A 20,258-nucleotide genomic window follows, 5' to 3' on the forward strand; every position below is an offset into this window, starting at 1 on the left:
ATGATACTGGAGCCTATCCCAGCAGTCATTGGGCGGCAGGCGGGAGACACCCTGGACAGGCCGCCAGACCATCACAGGGCAAATCACACATTCAAAATCTAAAATATAGCAGTTGACATTGGAAATGTAACAGTATATACAGAGGTATTAAATTGTAATAAACATGTTGAATGTGTCTGTACAGAGTACAGGAGTTGTATGGCAGAATGTGGACAGTGCAGAAACAAGTGCCAACTTTTCTGTCTGTAACGTGAAGTCCTACTCTAGCCCACCTGTATTGCCCTTCCACCAATTCCCTTTTAAATGTCCACACACATCAAAAAGCCTACACGCGACCAATAGTAAAGGGGTCAAGGGTTAAAGCCACAGTGACCATAAAATAACAGTATCATCAAAGAGAAAATGAGCAGGGAAATAGAATTTTTAAAAAAAAGTTTATTTGGGAGATAGAGGTGGATAGGGTTATTTCCTCCATCCATTTCACCTCAACATCCTGTGTTTCTCTTTATTTTCCGCTTTACCTTTTCTAACCCTCCCTTCACTTGGTTTGTTTCACCCCTCTCCACCCTTGTTGTTTTTCTTCTTGGTTTTTATTTACTCCTTGCTTAAACGTGCTTTCACTTTTTTCTGTCAGTCAAGCTTCAGTGTTGTTAACAGATTTTCTTTGCATGCATATATGGGTTTTTTGTGTATGTATACCTATGTTTGTATATGTGTGTGAGTTTTTAATTAGACACGGGTAAATGTATTTTTGCATTTGCCTGCGTATGAACACCCGGAAAGGTGTAAGAAATGGGTATTTTGCGTTATCTGTTGGGATCATCAGTTGTACAAGTCAGAATTTGGGAGATGCCCAGATAAGCTGTGCTGTAACCACACGCCAATGAAAAACCTGCATCTTTGATATACAAAGAAAGTAAAAGATAAACATTCAAACACTATAAATTACAGGAAACGTTAAAGTCTGTCATATCCTGTATCTTGACTCGCTAAATATGAGTTTCGCTCCCGAGAACATTCTGTCTGTTAGCTAATTTATTGACCGGTCGGTGGTCAGTCACAGCGAGTACTGTAGCTATGACTGACCACCATGTCATTGGGTTGTTTGATATTTTGCAAGTTGAGTCATTTTAGCACATTTAAGGTGGTACCATGTACGAAAAGCTTGCCCTGTGATGGTCTGGCGACCTGTCCAGGGTGTCTCCCTGCCTGCTGCCCAGTGACTGCTGGGATAGGCTCCAGCATTCCCGCAACCCTGAGAGCAGAAATAAGCGGTTTGGATAATGGATGGATGGATGTTGTAGCGAATTGAGGGGGCAGCTGGGAATTGCCATAGCCGGGATGCGAACCTGGGGCAACTACGTTAACCAATCGACTAAAGGATCCGGCCTGTTAGCCAACCAGCTAGTGAGTCTACACACCCGCGATCATTACACTAGCTTCGTCTTTCAGGAAGCATGTCCCCATGCTTCAGCATATCAGCTCCCTCACGTCTCTGGGCGCACGCGCTTCCAAGGGCCTCACGGTCTCACCATCCCACTTCTGACACCAATGTAGCGAATTCAGGGGGCAGCCGGGAAGTGAACCCGGGTCTCCCGCACCATGGGTGACTACGTTAACCAGTCGACTAAAGGGTCCGACCTGTTAGCCAACTGGCTGGCGTGTCTACACATCTGTGATCGTTACACTATCATCATTTAATCAATTTTGCTAACATAGTGTTATAGCTGTGAGAGAAAGACACAAATCGCTGTTCAGATCAGTACTGCAGAAGCCATGTTTTTGCTATGCATTTTGTCTGCCACCGGGCAGGAAAACTCCCTGGAAATGTCGGGATTACTTTACAGCACACACAAGTATAGTGATTTTAGTTGACCACACTAATGAACATATAGCTCCTCTTCTTCTGCAATAAATACATGTGTTTTGTTGCAACACTATTGTAAATTAAAAAGGCCCTTAGTTTTCTTGCGACTCTTGATGCAAAAGATGTTGCCAAAATCCAAAAAGTTACTTGCAATCCATCCATTATCCAAACCGCTTATCCTGCTGTCATGGTCGTGGGGATTCTGGAGTCTATCCCAGCAGTCACTGGGCGGCAGGCGGGGAGACAACCTGGACAGACCTCCAGGCCATGACAATTATACTAAAAATGTTTTTTTATTGTAACGATGGTTATTGATTTTCAAGTCACACCTCCTGAATATCTTATAAACATTTAAAAATTTTCAAGCCGTTTCAGGGGCTCTAGTGCTCTGGTACAAACACTTATCAGGGGGTTTTTGTACCTTTATGTGAGCTCTAACAGCAGTGCTTAGCTTTCTGAAAACACAATGTTCTTTTTCAGTTGAAGTTGTTTTTACGGTGGCATGTCTTGATGATGAAGTAACACCTGTGACGGCCGTTCAGGTTCTATCAAATCGTTGTTTTCCTCTTTTGCACTCAGAATCACTTGTTCCTATTTGGTCTTTTTGAGGCACTAACTAATGCTGTTTGAAGGTTCATTGGCACATTTATGAAGAAACGGTGTTCAGCTTTCACGTGTAGTTCATACATTTGTAAGAACAAATAAGAGGAATTTATGAGACTGGTCCTGCGTGAAGACCATTGTCTCGTTGATGTTGAATGGTGAACACAATTGGTACATATAATGGAATAGGCGCGAGCTGTTGGACAAATATTATGGCAGTCGATGATTGGCTGAGTCCAATTGGCCGTTGGTTGTTTTTGGTGATTTTTTTTTGTTGTTGCAGTTTTTGTCTTTTTATTTTGCTAATGGTCTGCCTCCACTAGAATTCAACTCGGTAAATAATATTTTTCTTGTTTTGTTTTTTTTTGAGATACTTTACTGATGCCTATAGGGAAATTACAATCTACATTTAACCCATCCTAGTTGTGTAGCTTGGAGCAGTGTTCAGCCGCCGTGCTGCACCCGGGGACCAACTCCAGTTCGTCTTGTCATTGCCTCGATCCGGGGCACAGACAGGAGTACTAACCCTAAAATGCATGTCTTTTTCGATGGTGGGGGAAACCGGAGCACCCGGAGAAAACCCACCGCAGAAACAGGGAGACCATGCAAACTCCACACAGAGGACGACCTGGGATGACCCCCAAGGTTGGACAAACCCCGGGGTTCGAACCCAGGACCTTCTTGCTGTGAGTCGACAGTGCTAACCTCTGCACCGCCGTGCCGCCCAAACCTGTAATTAACGTGTAAAGTGCAATTCAAAGTGCGGGTGAATAAGAACTGGCAGTTAGAGTTGGGCCATATGCACCTTCTTGTTGCACTGATTTCCGATGAGTCTTTCACAAAACAGGGCAGTGATGACAATGAAGCTGTCTATAGTGGTTGCTATCCCATTGTCTGGTGCTGAAAAGCAACGTAAATTCATAAATCATATTTGATAACTAGACCAAACACGGCATGTGCAGTTGTGCACCCTGATCATTTAATAGAATAGTTATGTTAGCCCCACCTGTTTGTTTATTTGGAAACCGCAAGCGGAAGCGTCCTTCTCTGACGCCACCAGTCTCTCTTTTTTTCTTTCTCCAAATTCTGTCAGGCTGCTTTTCAACCTTTCTCTACTGTTTATTGCTTAGCAAATATCTCAAGGTGATTTATTTTGTTTAGGGGAAGAAGAGTAGCCAATAGGCTGTGATGTTTCAGTAAAATGGGATTTTCCCATTAATGCTCATGCAAATTGGTAGTGTTAGAATCTTTTGCCAGCACTACTCGTTCCTAAAGACAGCAAATTACTTAATGAAGGTCCTTCCGTTTACTGGTTGCATCTGGTTAAAAACCAAAATAATCCCAAACAGGGGATTTTGTTTTCCATTTTGCAACGAGCTCTTCCGTGACTGCATTCATTGAAAATGCTGGTGCACGCGGTGGGTTGGTGGTTTGGGGGTGGAGTGGGGCTATATCGGTAATCACCGATTGTTGGGCTGACGGTGGCCGGTAGGAATTTTTGACATATCGCCCAACCCTATAATAGAAAGTACTTGTATCACCGCTTGGTTTTAGAGAGTAATCAAAAAGTGATTAACTTTGCTTTTACTCTGGAAGAACAGTACAATGACTTGATTAACCAGCTTATTATGCAGATGTTGGCTAACAATTCAGGAGTAAATTGAGCTTTCCAGTTCTAGTGCAACCTGTCAATATGCTTCATCTTTTACAAATGATGAAATTTAATTTCATGCCTGTTAGTGTTGAAGTCTGTGCAGCGTTCTTCAATACTTCCTTCCTGTGCATCGTTTCAGCATCACGGCAGCGTAGACTGACTGCCTTGATAGGAAAAGCCCAAATAACTTTTCTGATTAAAGTTAGAACAGGCAACTTTCAACTTTCTCCCGCTGGCGTTTCCAAGACGAGATTATCGTTTGCGCCGCTGTCGCCAAAACAGCCGGCTCGCTTTCCACCGTCCTGAGAGCCTTGCTCCGGGAAGAAACGATCAACCCCTAAGTCCTGCCGAGCACAATTTAAATTACGTAAATGGGTAGCGTAGGTACGAACCACAGAGTGTGTATGTGAAATAGAATAAAATTAAATTAAAGGCTTTTAGGAGGAAGCTATGTGTTCTGTTTGTGTTTTCAACAGCTGCCGTCTCTAAAGTCGCCAGTTAACGTGGTCACTCGTTAAACGCAGGGATAGCAGGAGTCTTTCCATCTCTTCTTCTTTTTTTTTCTTGTTCTTTCAGCCTTTTCCCTGTTTTCCAGGGGTCGCCACAGCAGATTTTACAGTTTCCATCAGGACCCTGTGAGGGCGCAGCACCGATGCCGGCAGTTGTTAATGTGGGACTCGACCGATCCGGTATGGTCTTGTCCTTCCGCATACTAATTTGGCAAAATGTTATGTCATTTTGTTCAATTTTGTTCAAGTCAAGTCAATTTTAATTGTATAGCCCAATATCACAAATTACAAATTTGCCTCAAGGGGCTTTACAACAACACAACTTCCTGTCCTTAGACCCTCACATCGGATAAGGTACAACTCCTTAAAAACCCCTTTAACGGGGGGGGGGGGAACAGGACGAAAGCTCAGGGAGAGCAACAGAGGAGGGATCTCTCTCCCAAGACGCAGAACGTGCAGTGGATGTTGTGTTTACACAATTTACACCATACATCATTGGAAGAGGATAACAGAATTATAATGGAATTATAAAATATTGGAAAAATATGATGAGGAGGATGCCAAGCAGTGTCCACACGCCAACGGAACAGTCCAGGACGTGAGCCACGCGACCACCATCACCATGTAAAAAAAAAAAAATAGTCACACATTTTAGAGAGAAAAGTATATAACATTAAAAAAAGGATAGCAAAATGTTATGGCTTTATAAGAGATATATAAAGAATGTGATGAGGGGGATGCCAAGCAGTGTCCAGGCGGTGACCACCATCACCATGGAGACCTGGGAGGGAGGACAAGACTGCATGTGCACACAAGGGAGACTCACATCACTCCATTCACACACAAGAGAAAGGAGAAGACATCATTCAGAGAGAGAGAAAAGACATGTGAGCGAAGAGAACAGTTTGCAGTAGTCAGTAATCTATACTCTATAATCTCGTCGGCAGAACAGTGGTTGGTAAATTCAGTGAGACAGAAACCGACCTGCCATGCAGTACAGGTCGTGAAGCACTCAGCTTGAAGGCATCTAATTGTAGGTTAAGGCCAAAAGATGAGTTTTGAGTTTGGATTTAAAGGACTCAGCAGACTCTGATTGTCTGATGGCATCAGGCAGGTTATTCCACAAGAACGGGGCCCGATAACCAAATACATCAATGTCGGAACCACAGCGCCCCAGCTGCATATCTGTTGTAGATGCATGGCCACAGCTTTATCCCTGCTCAGTGCCAAAACCACAGATGAATTAGTCTACATCTACGCCAGTCGACTATCTAGCTGACTATTGTGTGAAATCTCTAGCTCATAGCCTCGATAGTTATAGTTGTGTATATAGCTTGTATCAAGTATGGTTAAATACACAAAATGTTAAATGGCCGATGGGTACAGTCTTTGACATATATGTACAAAGGCTCCAGAGAATACTCATTCCACATGTTGTGTGAACTGGATAAAGCGTGTGGGAGTTACTGCCTTTAAAAGGAGTAAACATTTTATTGTACTCCCATGTTGCCAGTTGAGGCGATATTTCACGACGTCCATAAATTAATAAGTGTGTGAAGTCTCTACGATTTGCCAATTCACGGGGAGTTGAGTGAATGCACGGAGAAGAACAAGAAAATCACAAGAAAACAAAAGGGGCTCAAAGGCATAAGTGTATCTGCAAGGCGGCAGACACACTTCATTGAAGCACTAATCTCTATGTGACGTATAAGCCTATATTGTAAATGCTACACATATACGCAGTCGGCGTCTGGGTATGCTGCTGTGCAGGAAGACGAATAATTCATACGCTACAGCGGTGGTTTTCACATTATGGGTCAGGATCTTGAGCAAATATCGGTTTTCCATTTAAATAGAAAAGAATGGAGAGAAAAATTTGCATTGTTTTTTATTCGATGCAAATAATTTAATTTTATCCCAAATTATCACTAAAATAATGTTTAATATTGACATACATGCCTTGTCAGTTTCATGTGGTCATAAGTAGCCTACGACTGAAGATGGAAACGGGAATACTGCATGGATGAACAATATCGAGAGGATTGTTAATTATCTTATTTATTCACAGGTAATAAGAATGCATCGCTTATTTTACTGTACAAAATATTTCTTGGGTTCTGGGCCAAAAAGTATTTCAACAGGTGTGTCCTTGAATGAAAAAGATGGAGAACCCTTGCTCTACAGAGTTTCCAAGTGGAAAAAGCCAAAATGGATTTCCTAACATTCAAAGTAGCAGAAAACCATTATGGTAGACCTGGCTGGTCCAGAGGCTTGGACAGCATGTGATTAGGGCATGGTCCAAGTCATAAGCTGTAACTAACAGCCACATGTCATGCTGTTTCATCAAGCAAATTAGGATATAGTTTTTTTTTAATTTTACCTTCGTAGTGCCCCATATCGGCTGATTAAAAAATGTCATTGCAAAAAGAAATTAAACACTTAACTCATTCTTTGTACTTACTAACTTTAATTAAGATTCTACATTGAATATCTAAGTATATAATGGAAATTGATATGGCTCATGCCCTGTGATAGACTGACGGCCTGTCCAGGGTGTCTCCCCGCCGGCCACCCAATGACTGCTGGGATAGGCTCCAGCATCCCCGCGACCCTGAGTAAGGATAAGTGGTTTGGATAATGGATGGATGGATATGGCTCATATGTATTTTATCACTTATATGTATTAATATTACCATAAGTGCTATCACAGCTGATGAGCATGCCACAGTATAGCTACAATTTGGCATCCCTGTGGCTACCTTAGGCCTCTCAGTGACCCCAGTGAGGGCCTAGATAACAAGCATAATATTGGTACATCCCACCACAGCTCCACCCATGCTTTTCTGTAATATTTCCCTTTATGTTAATTGAGCAAGGTGGTTGGGGGGGGGGGGGGGGCTACACAACATTGAAAGAGGATAACATAGTTATAATGTAATTATGTAATATATGAAGAATATAATGACGAGGATGCCAAGCGGTGTCCAGATGCTGCCCAGTTTGAGACAACCGTAGTTGTGACTCGCGCATACCTGAGGTTGACTTAGATCGGGTAGCGACGGAGAGCAGCGTTGGTCAAGCGAGCTAGAGAGTGAACGAATAGGGAGCGCCGGTAGCGAGAACAAATGTTTTTCAGAGGTTTTGAATCACCAGAACCACGAGAGGGTGAGAGGTTCTTCATCATACACTCATAACTGCACAAAAGGAATTTCAGGCTGATAGGCCCAGTAGTGTGCGAGATTAGCCGTGGAAAGTTACACACACAAACCCACCCACACACACACACACATGTGCGACCATCACAATATCCACCTGGCGGGGATAATAAAGGCAGGGTCTAGAGCTGGTTAACCTTGCGTTTGTCTCTTTTGATTTTGGGAAGGGCCTCTATGTGCTGTGCTATAAAGAGGTTCTCAACTCCAGTTGTCAGTGCCCACAGCAATGTTTTCTTTTCTATTATATAATATTCTATTCTATTGTATTCTAATCAGTGATTTTTTTTATACCTGGTACATGAGGCGATCATAATTAACTACCAGGCAGAGTAGAGCACAACCATGGTGGGTAACAAAGGCCTCACCTGTCGACAGGCTGTTGATCCAGCTCGGATCAACTCAACTCATGCCCAGAAGTCTGCCTGAAACCTGGGTGTCATGATTGATGGCCAACTAACCTGTTCATGTGGCGTCGATTGCTCGGTCTGCCCTGTATGACATCAGGAAAATTAGACCCTACATGTCTGAGCATGCAGCACAACTCCTGGTACAGGCTACTGTAATATCACGCATTGACTACTGCAACTCCCTACTGGCAGGTCTCCTTGCATGCATTTTCAAACCTCGGCAAATGATCCAGAACGCGGCAGCACGTCTGGTCTTAAATCAACCCAAAACATCTGATGTCACTCCGCTGTTGATATCCAGGCCAGTGGGGTTTTCCTGAGCTGTGAGAGGAACTAATTCCCAGACACTGGGTTTGTCCTGTTCTCCCAGTTTCTCCAGGAGACGTGAGTTTGGTGTGTCGACTGTCACCAGTGTCAGCCTTAAGGGGGCATGCCTGTTAGGAATACACTTCCAGACAGGGGACGTTTTCTCTGCACCAATCTGTAAGGCAAAACATACTGTAACGTGCATGGATAAGCAGACACGCTGGCCGCTGGCTGGCGAGTCTGAACCTTCGGTCGAGCGGTTAGCGACGTCTTCTACTGTGCGGGCGATACGGGTTCGCTTCCCGGCCGCGGCAGTTCCTGGGGTTGCGTTGTCCCCCGGATTCGCTCATTACATTGACTGGAGACACGTCAATCCAACAATGCAATGCCTTTGCATTGAATATCTTTACGTTGTACGTTTGACTTAAATCAATATTTTCTTAGTATGGCATCATATTTTTATTTTTAAAACAGACAGTAAACAGTTAAAACGTTTTTTTAACATTGTTGAAATGTTATTTTTTTAAATGCAGATCGACAGTTTGAACCAATGTCGTGCTACGTTTACGCAACAAGGGTCTTAATAAAAACGGAAGTTTTTCCTTTGCGTTTTAAAAAACTTCCACGTTCAGACGACATCGTTTTGAATACGGTCAGCATGCACACGGATCCGCGAAAAAAAAGAAGACGGAAAACGCTGTAGTATGCATGCCAGGCCAGTAGTTGGCGGTGAAACTTTGTAGTAGAGAGCTCTTCCAATGGACCCCCCAATAACACCGAGCGCCTGCGCACAAACGCTTTCTTCTCAGAGCGGCGAGTAAACGGACGATGGCGAGTGGTACGATCGAAAACAGATAATTTTGTGTGGACGGACGGTGAAGTGGAGTTGTTCCTCCGAGTGACGCTGATCACAGTAGTGGTGCAGCAAATCTACACTTTGCTGGAGGAGCGTTAATAAACTCAGCAGAGATAACGGCACAAACACAGCCCGGTAATCCGCCACTATTAATGGCTGGTTACTCTTGGAGTAGGACAGTGTACAGAAGTGGAAGTGACGTCATAATAGTGGAACTCCAAATTTGAGGTCGTTAACGATCTGAAATGTGGTGAAAGTATGTGTCTGTCTGTATATTTTGTATATACGTTCAATAAAGAAAAATATAACAATTGTAAACTACTAATAAGACACGTTAGCCCCTAGCTAACAAGTCTGACCCTTTAGCCGAGCGGTTAGTGATGTCGCCTTATGGTGCGGTACACCCCGTATCGAATCCCGCACCGGGCAAGAAAATAATCGGTTACATTGGTGGCAGCGGTGGGATCTGCACACTTCCGGATCCCGCCGCTGCCACCAGTGTAACCGAGGGTTTGTAGATGTCGCCTATACTGTATGAAACTATAAAATAACAAATACGGAGGTTCCACTTTCACACGAGGACCACTTTATTTAGATTCTTCCCCCAACAGAACTCCACAGCAACAACACTGCGTACAGCACTTCCGCTCTATCTTCAGCCTTCAAAATAAGAGCTCAAGGCATATACTCTGGCAACAGCTTTTAACAGGAACTTAAAATCACTAACAGGCAAGTCCAGAAAAATAGGTTACACAATAATAAAAAAAATTCTGTCTGACACAGATATCACAATGGCGCTCCCGGCAAAGCCAGCGGAGATCGCCGAACAAACGATAACCTTTTGTTTTCCAAATACGTTGTCCTGTCCAAACAACGCGAGTTTTAACGTTAGACGTTAATGTATATTTCGCCTAACGTTTAACGTTAACTCCCACATGCCTCCTCCGATACATGTGGAGTCGCCAGCCGCTTCTTTTCCCCTGACAGGGAGGAGTTTCGCCAGTTTCGCTCTGGTCGGTCGGGGCACCTGTTCGGGGGGAGGGGGGGATAGCGTGGTCCTCCCACACACTACGTCCCCCTGGTGAAACTCCTCACCGTCCGGTGAAAAGAAGTGGCTGGCGACTCCGCATGTAATCGGAGGAGGCATGGGTTAGTCTGCAGCCCTCCCCGGATCGGCAGAGGGGGTGGAGCAGAAATCGGGATGGCTCGGAAGAGTGGGGGTAATTGGCCAGATACAACTGGTGAGGAAAAAAAGGGGAGGGGTAGATAAATAAATAAATTAAAAAAAAAGGAAAACCATCGACGAAATAATAATGATTTTCAAAATAAAAGTAACAACTTTGTTATGCCCTTGCATTTCACCATAAATTCCGCTGTTCATAAGGTAGTGCAACATCATTACACTGCTACACTTTCAGTTTTTGATGCGCACGTCAAATGTGTTTTGCTTTGCATTAAGGGTGTCTTCTTAACAGGTTATAATAACAACACTTTGTGCTGATTTCTCACCACTACCTTGGGCTGAAATCATGTTTCTATTACACCTTCATCATGATGGTTCTCTGACATCATCCATATTGAGTTTTTTTGTTTTCAAATTATTATGTTCTACCCTTTCCAGCCCAATTTGGCATGTCTAATTCCCTCTTCTCCCTATCGACTATTGCAAAACCTTCACATTGATTGGAAAGTGTGTAGACTAACACATCTGTCCAGTACTCCAATGTACATGGAGTTGCCAACTGCTCCTTTCTACTTGCCAGCTGCAGGTGTTTCTCTGGGGCAATGTAATGTGTGTGTGTGTGTGTGTGTGTGTGTGTGTGTGTGTGTGTGTGTGTGTGTGTGTGTGTGTGTGTGTGTGAGTGAGTGAGTGGAGTCTCTTTCCCTTTTACCCCTGCAGCTATGTCGGTGCACTGCCACCTGTAGACATCAACAATTGCAATGGTGGGGACACACACCAAAGTCCCCGCTCAGAAACGTTTCCATTTGTGTTTTCTGTATTGCCCATGGTTCAAAATGTGAACCTCACCACTGGGACAGTAGTGAATTGCTGCTAGCTGCCCTGACCCTGAACTATTTGAAAAGATTTTATGAAGGGCAAGTCAGTCTTACAGATGCATTATTGGACCCTCAAGTGTTTTCACAGTGGTTTTTAAGGGTTGTAGTTGGAGCCAGGGCATTTACCATGCGGTTTGAACAGAACTATTTTTATTTTCTTTTAAGATTTTCCCTCCTTTTCTCCCCGATTGCACCCAGCCAATTACCCTATTTTCCGAGCTTTCCCGGTCACTGCTCCACCCACTCTGCTGATCCGGGGAGGGCTGCATACTACCACATGCCTCCTCCGATACATGTGGAGTCGCCAGCTGCTTCTTTTCACCTGACAATGAGGAGTTTCGCCAAGAGGACATAGCGTGTGGGAGGATCACGCTATTCCCCTCAAGCACCCCCCCCCGAACAGGCACCCCGACTGACCAGAGGAGGTGCTAGTGCAGCGACCACGACACATACCCACATCCGGCTTCCCACCCACAGACACGGCCAATTGTGTCTGCCGGGACGCCTGACCAAGCCGGAGGTAACACGGGGATTCGAACTGGCAGATCCACATGTTGGTAGGCAACGGAATAGACCGCTACGCTACCCAGACGCCCCTGAACAGCAGTATTTTCAGTAACATCAAGCCCCACACAACAGAAAATCCACATACTACTACACTGAAAATACAAGCATGTGTGGAGTATGCCATCCATTATCCAGCCTCTATTCTCCTCCTGACATACCCGTTTAATGTTCTAATGCCAACGCCTTTAAATACATAATCCATAAATGAAGACATTGTCTCTTTTATGTGGAGTTGATGGGCAGTGTAAATGGAAACTCAGCTAAGTCCTCAAGAGTAATCATAACCCCATTTGTAAGTTCAATATGATAGCTTAAATATGCTTATATTAGCTGGTATGGTGAGGCATGCCAGCTGACGTTATCACCACTTTGTACAGGAAGAAGCTCATAAAATGTTTTACCCAAGGCTGTTCTCACATATAGTTCATTTAAAAGGAGCCAAACTCAATTCTTTTTAAGTGAGCCAAAAAGTGAACCAACAGCAAAAGTACCCACTCCTTTGAGTGTTACCAATGTAGGTAGACTCAAAAGGGGACTCGGGTCTCTCTCTGGTCCACTTCAGCACTAATGAGATCCTAGGGCGTTTTTATATTAAGTATGGTTGCCTCGTACCAGGGTGGCATGGTGGCGCAGTAGGTAGCGCGGTTGCCTCACAGTAAGAGGGTCCTGGGTTTAAACCAAGGGGTTGTCCAACCTCGTTCTCTGTGTGGCGTTTGCATGTTGTGCGCGTGGGTTTCCTCCCACAGGAGTTGTACTCCTCACCATAATCAATTCGTAAATGGGCAAAAGAAAAACCAAAGCACTCGATATTTAAGTTTGAATTTAAATATTAAAGGTATAATGAGTAGGATTTTACTAAAAAATCAGTGTATAGACTCGTCCAAAAATAATCCCTCTCAATCATCACTAACCAACAGACCCACTAGTCTTGTGGGGTGTGTGGTCTCGTTGAGCCGGTGGGAGGAGCCAACTTTGAATGTCGTGTTTACGAACCGCAACCGACAAATCCTACTCTTCTACCTTTAAATACAATAAAAACAAAATGAACTTTCCCAAGACAATTAGAACAAACAGAAATGTGCAATAAACACAATAACTGTAACAGAAATATGATTTTTTTTAATTTAATTTTATTTAAATAATTTTTTAGGTATTTTTTGGTGTACACATATGCTGTGTCAGAATATGAAAATAAGTTCAAAATGTGTAACACATTCTCTAGAATTACGTCCCCATAAATAAATAAATGGCGGCACGGTGGCGCAGTGGTTAGCACGGTCGCCTCACAGGAAAGGTCCTGGGTTTGAGCGCCGGGGTAGTGCAGCCTTGGGGGTCGTCCCGGGTCGTCCTCTGTGTGGAGTTTGCATGTTCTCCCTGTGTCTGCGTGGGTTTCCTCCGGGCGCTCCGCTTTCCTCCCGCAGTCCAAAGACATGCAGGTCAGGTGAATTGGCCGCACTAAGTTGTCCCTAGGTGTGAATGTGTGTGTGTCGGTCCTGTGATGGCCTGGCGGCCTGTCCAGGGTGTCTCCCCACCTGCCGCCCAATGACTGCTGGGATAGGCCCCAGCATCCCTGCGACCCTGAGAGCAGGATAAGCGGTTTGGATAATGGACGGGTGGATATATCATATTTTTTCAGTGACAGTGACATCTTCTATAGCCCGTGGAAGACAAAAGTGACCAATCTCAAACTATCTGAATAGTGGAAAATCGAGGTCAACTACTTCTGTGCATGTCGTCTCCCATTCAGCCCAAGACCTCCAATGATTAAATTTAGTCCTGCTTCTGGCCCGTGGTTGGTAAAACACTCTGAAGGTCTGGTCATGTAGGGACCCAAAAGAGGCACGCTTGTCACCCCCTGTATAGCAGTACAGCGATGTGGTCTAGCTCAGCTGAGATTTTTGTTTGTCCTCTCAAAGGTCCAGCGGCTGCAGAAGAAAGATACCGAGCTGAAAGCGCTGGATGCCTTCTACAAGGAGCAGATCGCCCAGCTGGAAAAGAGGGTATGCAAACAAACACAGACTTGCACATGCACACGCACACGCACACGCACACGCACACACACACACACACACACACACACACACACACACACACAGACACACACAGGGTCAAGCTGCAGTGCTTGATTCCATACCACAAATGTGAGCATAAGCAATTTTACCAGTGAAGCCACACATACACACTTGTGTTTTTTATGACCAAAACTTATACAGAGACTCACACGTATGAATCCCCAACACACAAACGCACACTCACTCACTCACGCATGCTGCGATCTCTCTGTAATAACTCTCCATAGGTCTTGCCCGCATCCGTTGAGCCGGAGCACGGTGACAGGATGTGAATGGATACAAATGGTCTGTGCTGGAGCCCTTGTTAGGGGAGCGTCAAGGCATGAACAGCATTGCCAGTTTCATTCTCATCCCTGCACCTGAACGGAAAATATGAGCCCGGACGTTCGACAGCCTACACATTTGGGTAGTTACGGTGGCTTCCGCGTGGGGGAAAACCAACAGAAGCACATAAAACGGCTTCAGACTTTTTACCGCAGTGTCCGTTGCTGGAGAGAAGAGGTTGTCAGGGCTGTCCCGTTTGGGAGGGTCTTTTTGTTTTGGATGCCTCATTTATTTCTCTTCCTTCAGCCGCTTGCAAAAGAGCAGACCTGCATCAGAATATAATTTCCAAAAGACTGATTAAAAGGAGGAGGGCAAGGAACAATTTGAAACATCATTATGATTGGTATTTTTATTATTATGTTTGTGTTGTCTCAGTTTTAAGTCCTTTACTGGAGCACTTTCCGTTTACATTGCAAACTACCCCCCCCTTTCTGCCCAATTGTATCCGTCCATTACCTCGCTCTTCTGAACCTTACCGGTCGCTGCTCCACCCCCTCTGCCGATCCGGGGAGGGCTGCAGACTACCACATGCCTCCTCCCATACATGTGGAGTCGCCAGCCGCTTCTTTTCACCTGACAGTGAAGAGTTTCACCAGGGGGACGTAGCTCGTGAGAGCATCACACTATCCCCCCCTCCCCCTTCCCCCCTGAACAGGCGCCCCGACCAACCAGAGGAGGTGCTAGTGCAGCGACCAGGACGCGTACCCACATGTGGCTTCTCACCTGCAAACATGGCAAATTGTGTCTGTAGGGACGCCCGACCAAGCTGGAGGTAACGTGGGGATTCAAACTGGGATCCCTGTGTTGGTAGGCAACGGAATAGACCACTACGCCACCCGGACACCCCATGACAAACAATTATATGTCGGCACAAATAATCAGTCACACAATGCTCACAATGGTTTTTGATTGTTTATAAACCTAATCCACCAAAGGACTTGCAATCCACAAATATTTCACTGTCAAAAAAACAAAAACAAATAGGTGGCTACTTGAAAAATGCACACGATAGAGTGAGAGAGAGAGAGAGAGAGAGAGAGAGAGAGAGAGAGAGAGAGAGAGAGAGAGAGATCTTGAGTGTGAGAGAGAGTGCGAGAGAGTTAGTGTGAGAGAGAGAGAGATCTTTTGTGTGTGATAGTGAGACAGTGTGAGAGAGAGATCTTGAGAGAGAGAGATCTTGTGTGTGTGAGTGAGACAGTGTGAGAGAGATCTTGAGAGAGAGAGAGAGATCTTGAGTGAGAGAGAGAGAGTTATGGTTTTTACCATTCAAGCATATTTTTGAATAAATTCCACGAAAAACCTGATTAGAGAAGAATAAAACAAGGATAACAAACGAGGTAGACGTTAGTGTCATCTCCCCCCCCCCCCCATTAAGAGCCACCTGCTAGGAACCTTTCAAAGACCTTTCGTTCCCTCTCATTTGTGTGTGACGCTGACATTTCCTTGGTGTTGAACCGAGGTGTGGAACCCGTCTCCGCTCAGTTAAGGCCCGGCCCGGCAGAGAGCACGCCGGCAGGACCTTTACCGCCACTCCCTCGGGAGCGCGCCACTCCAGTCCTCAGACGGAGAAGACCTTTAAACGGCTTTCAGCGTTTAATACAAAACCAGAGCACTGCATTCTGCTGTGTGTTATAATGGCAGGCCTGTCTCCCTGAAGAGGGCGCTGACAGCAGCCGGAGTCGTTGGGGCAGCCGTCATAATCTTGCAGAGCCGTGATTTGTACCTGAACGCATGTCCGAAGTGTGCGTCCACAAGTCTTTGCGTTTACTTTGCTCTTACTTAAGGACGGCGTGTCTTTTTACTATTCTGCCCTGGCAGATGCGTCACACTGCATCGCTACACAGCTAGCTAACTCGGTGGGCTGAACTTCCTGTTGAGCATGGTTTACTGAAGCTCAGGTTGCAAAACTGCAAACACAGGAATACATGACAGGTTACACAGTTAATATGAATATGTGCAACGATATTACAACGTGTGTACACATGGCCACGTGTACTGTCCACAAAGCATTTGGGAACGTTTGCAATCACAGTGGGGGCCAAATGGTGGCGCAGTGGTTAGTGCGGTCGCTTCACAGCAAGACGAACCTGGGTTCGAGCCCTGGGGTTGTCCAACCTTGGGGGTCGTCCCGGGTCGTCCTCTGTGTGGAGTTTGCATGTTCCTCCCGTGTCTGCGTGGGTTTCCTGCGGGTGCTCCGGTTTTCTCCCACAGTCCAAAGACATGTAGGTCAGGTGGATCGGCCGTATTAAATTGTCCCTAGGTGGATGGTGTATGTGGGGTAGGTGGGTTGTGTGTGTGTGTGTGTGTGTGTGTGTGTGTGTGTGTGTGTGTGTGTGTGTTGGCCCTGTGATGGCCTGGCGGCCTGTCCGGGGTGTCTCCACCTGCCGCCCAATGACTGCCGGGATAGGCTCCAGCATCCCCGCGACCCTGAGAGCAGGATAAGCGGTTTGGATAATGGATGGATGGGTTTTGAATTTTTGCCGGACCTCGTAGAGCAGTAGAGAGGTGCGAGCGACCAATGAGATTGACAGTTCCTTATCGAGTGATTGATTGACACACCGTTGTTGAAACATGCATGTGCAAAAGGCCAGAATTACACCGGTATGGAGAGCGGTACTCACACACACACACACAGACAGGCACACACACGCACACACAGACAGGCCTCAGCAACGAAGGGAAAGGTGAGTGTATGCGTGTGTTGCGATCTAGAAATCGACACACTGCCTTGCATCTTCTTCTAAGTAAGGGATTTGCTAAAAAAAAAAAAATCATTTCATTACCTAGATTGTTAAATTGAATTACTGAGTTTCATTGGACAAATGACCGCGAGTGAACAGGGAGCCAGTGAAGGGGTGCGAGGATGGGTGTGGTGTGGGGTCTAAGATTGGTATTGGTTCGTGGCCTGGCTGCAGCGTTCTGCACGAGTTGAAGGCGGGGCAGGGCTGCGTGGCTGAGACGGGAGAGAAGAGCACTGCAGTAATCAGGGTATGGATTACTAATTCTAGATCTCTGGGTGATAGCAGTGATTTGATTTTTGCAATGTTCTGGAGTTGGAAAAAAGCAGGTTTGCACGAGTTTAGTGTGCAGATGAAAAAAAATGACGTCACCTTCATAGGTGAAACTTTAAAGATACAACATAAAGTTACGTGAATTGAGTGAGATATAATGCAAAATTAAATAAAATACTCAAATCCTTGGGAGGTAAAGAACATGAAAACTAGTAACCATTTTTTCCTCCAAATTGTTTAAAGTGAAGCTGTTGTCCAGCATGATTGCCTTTATAATGAATTCAAAATTGTTGCAAAGCAGAACCTTATTGAGGAAATGTGGCCTATAGCACATCACCTACAGCAGCTTAAAGCTATGTTGCGATGTTATGATAACCCAGGCGATATCTAGTGTCATATCACAGCATGGTTATTATATTGAGATACCACCCACATGGCCGGATTAACCCACCAGGGGGCCCCGGGGCATGCATATCCACCCCCCCCCCCCCGACTGTAGCTTGGGAACCTGCATCAATAGAGACTATCAATAGAGACTAGCTTGGGCCCTGCATCGTGACGCAGGGTTGGAACAAACGTCCCTTGTAGGGTATGATTGGAGATCCCTACTGTATGCGAACACAATACCCCTGACCTTTTTGGGCCCCCCGTGGTCCGGGGCCCCGGGGCACTTGCCCAGCATGGCTGCTCTGTAATCCTGCCTTGACCACCCAGCTCTACTGCAAAACAATGAAATAAAAATAAAAATTAATATACAGGTTTATCAGCTGGGTCATTTTCACATCTTAGGTCGCTGTGATGGTGGGGTGGGGTGGGGTGGGAGTGGGGGTGGGGGGGCAAAGTTGACTCTGCACAGCACAGTTTTTCATTCCAGTATTACTTAACTGCTTTCAAAATGACGTCGACGATGAATTGATATTGACTGTACAGCAGCAAGGCGGGGGCAGGGGGGGCAAGACTGGGAGTTCCCAAAAGGCGCTATGTGGTCCGGCTCGACTTGACTCGCCTAGTTCTTCGTGCTGAACATCATAACATGGATGTCCGGTGAATCAAGCCATGAATTCCAGAATGTGGTCCAGCTAAACGCATCTGGGTAGTACATCAAAAAACATAACTTAAGCTTAGGAGACTTGTTAAGGCTGGAAACAGGACTTACCGACTGATTCAGTTTGAACGATATTTTAGTGCCATGCTGATACATACTGCAGTACCAGCTTTTATCCACAGCAAAATGGGAAAGCTGCAATAATCCTAAGAAAATGTACAAAGAAATCAACCCCCCCCCCTTTTTTCTCAACCAGCCAATTACCCCACTCTTCCGAACCGTCCGAGTCTCTTCTCCACCCCCTCTGCTGATCCGGAGAGGGCTGCAGACTACCACATGCCTCCTCCGATACACGTGGAGTCACCAGCTGCTTCTTTTCACCTGACAGTGAGGAGTTTCGCCAGTGGGGACGTAGCACGTGGGAGGATCACGCTATCCCCCCCTCCCCCCCGCTGAGCAGGCGCCCCGACCAACCAGATGAGGTGCCAGTGCAGTGACCAAGACACATACCCACATCTGGCTTCCCACCCGCAGGCACGGCCAGTTCTGTCTGTAGGGACGCCCAACCAAGCCGGAGGCAACACAGGGATTCCAACTGGCGATCCCTGTGTTGGTAGGCGACGGAATAGACCGCCACGCCACCCGGACCCCCCCCCCCCCCAGAAATCCATTTATTTGAAGCGCTACATGTTACAAAAGCTTAAGTTATGAGAACACTTCCCTGATTGAACAAGGAGACAATTCAAATTCAAACATTGAAAGACGTAGAAATCCTTACATCACACCTCCTCACAGCATCTGTTTACTGTGCTTCAGCATCATCACGGCTTAGTACCCCCTCATCTAGCATGTGTAATGAGAAGGGTGGAGAAAGTTGAGGGTTCTCGGAATTGTTCAGCAACAATACAGCCATTATAACGCCAATGGGGAGGCGGTGGCCTGCAGTATCAAGTCATCAGTCTGTAAGTATGTCTTCCGTGGAGAAAGGTGGAGCATTTGCATTCATCCATTTGGATTCATCTACTGATCTTCTGTTTTGACCCTGCACTTTGCTGCTCAGTGGTACAACTTGCATGACAGTACTGTCCCACATCACCACTATGATGGCTATAGTTGTGCTCCAGTGCACCACCCACACAACACCTCATCGGCTCAGTCTCCAAGATGTGATGAGACCATCGACTTGGTGGCCATGGACTGCCTTATTTCTGTCCTTCTATCAGCGAGGGAGGCAGGACGTGGTGTGCAGTGTCATCTTGCGAGACTTGACATCAGCAGAGTGTCCGTCCGTTATCGCTCTTCCTTTATATCCTCAATCCTCTTACCATCATCTTTTCCCCTTCTCTCATTCCCCTTTTCACAACGCGTAATCTTCCATCTCTTCGCCCCATCTCTCAAATTCTTTGTTTTTCTCGCTGTCAGTGACTCCCCACCTCTCTTACTCTTTTCTTTTTCAATCTCTCTCTCTTATCATCCTAGAAGAACACCAGTCAAGCCCATCACTCAATTTCATATATTGTCAGGTGGAGTGCTTTTAATGGCACTGAAAACCTGACATCCTCACAAGTTAAATCTATTGATACATATTGACTATACATGTATGTATGTATGTATGTATGTATGTGTGTGTGTGTATATAGCATATTTTATATATATAAAGAGTCTATTATATATATAGTATATTATTATATATTATATTATATATATTATTAAATATTATGATATTATTATATTATCAAATTAAGGCGGCGTGGTGGTGCAGAG

The 20,258-nt window shown here is 45.4% G+C and overlaps 1 protein-coding gene across 2 annotated transcripts in view; it reads left to right on the forward strand.

The window, feature by feature from the left end:
• The window catches only part of chchd6a (coiled-coil-helix-coiled-coil-helix domain containing 6a), a 234,671-nt gene that overhangs the window by 72,998 nt on the left and 141,415 nt on the right, over positions 1-20,258 (forward strand). For both annotated transcript variants that reach the window (XM_056273813.1, XM_056273814.1), the window contains exon 5: positions 13,959-14,042. In XM_056273813.1, coding sequence (XP_056129788.1) covers positions 13,959-14,042 — 84 coding nt within the window. The remainder of the gene's footprint in view (positions 1-13,958; positions 14,043-20,258) is intronic.

Source organism: Lampris incognitus, chromosome 2 (genome assembly GCF_029633865.1).
Source record: "Lampris incognitus isolate fLamInc1 chromosome 2, fLamInc1.hap2, whole genome shotgun sequence".
Lineage (NCBI taxonomy): Eukaryota > Metazoa > Chordata > Actinopteri > Lampriformes > Lampridae > Lampris > Lampris incognitus.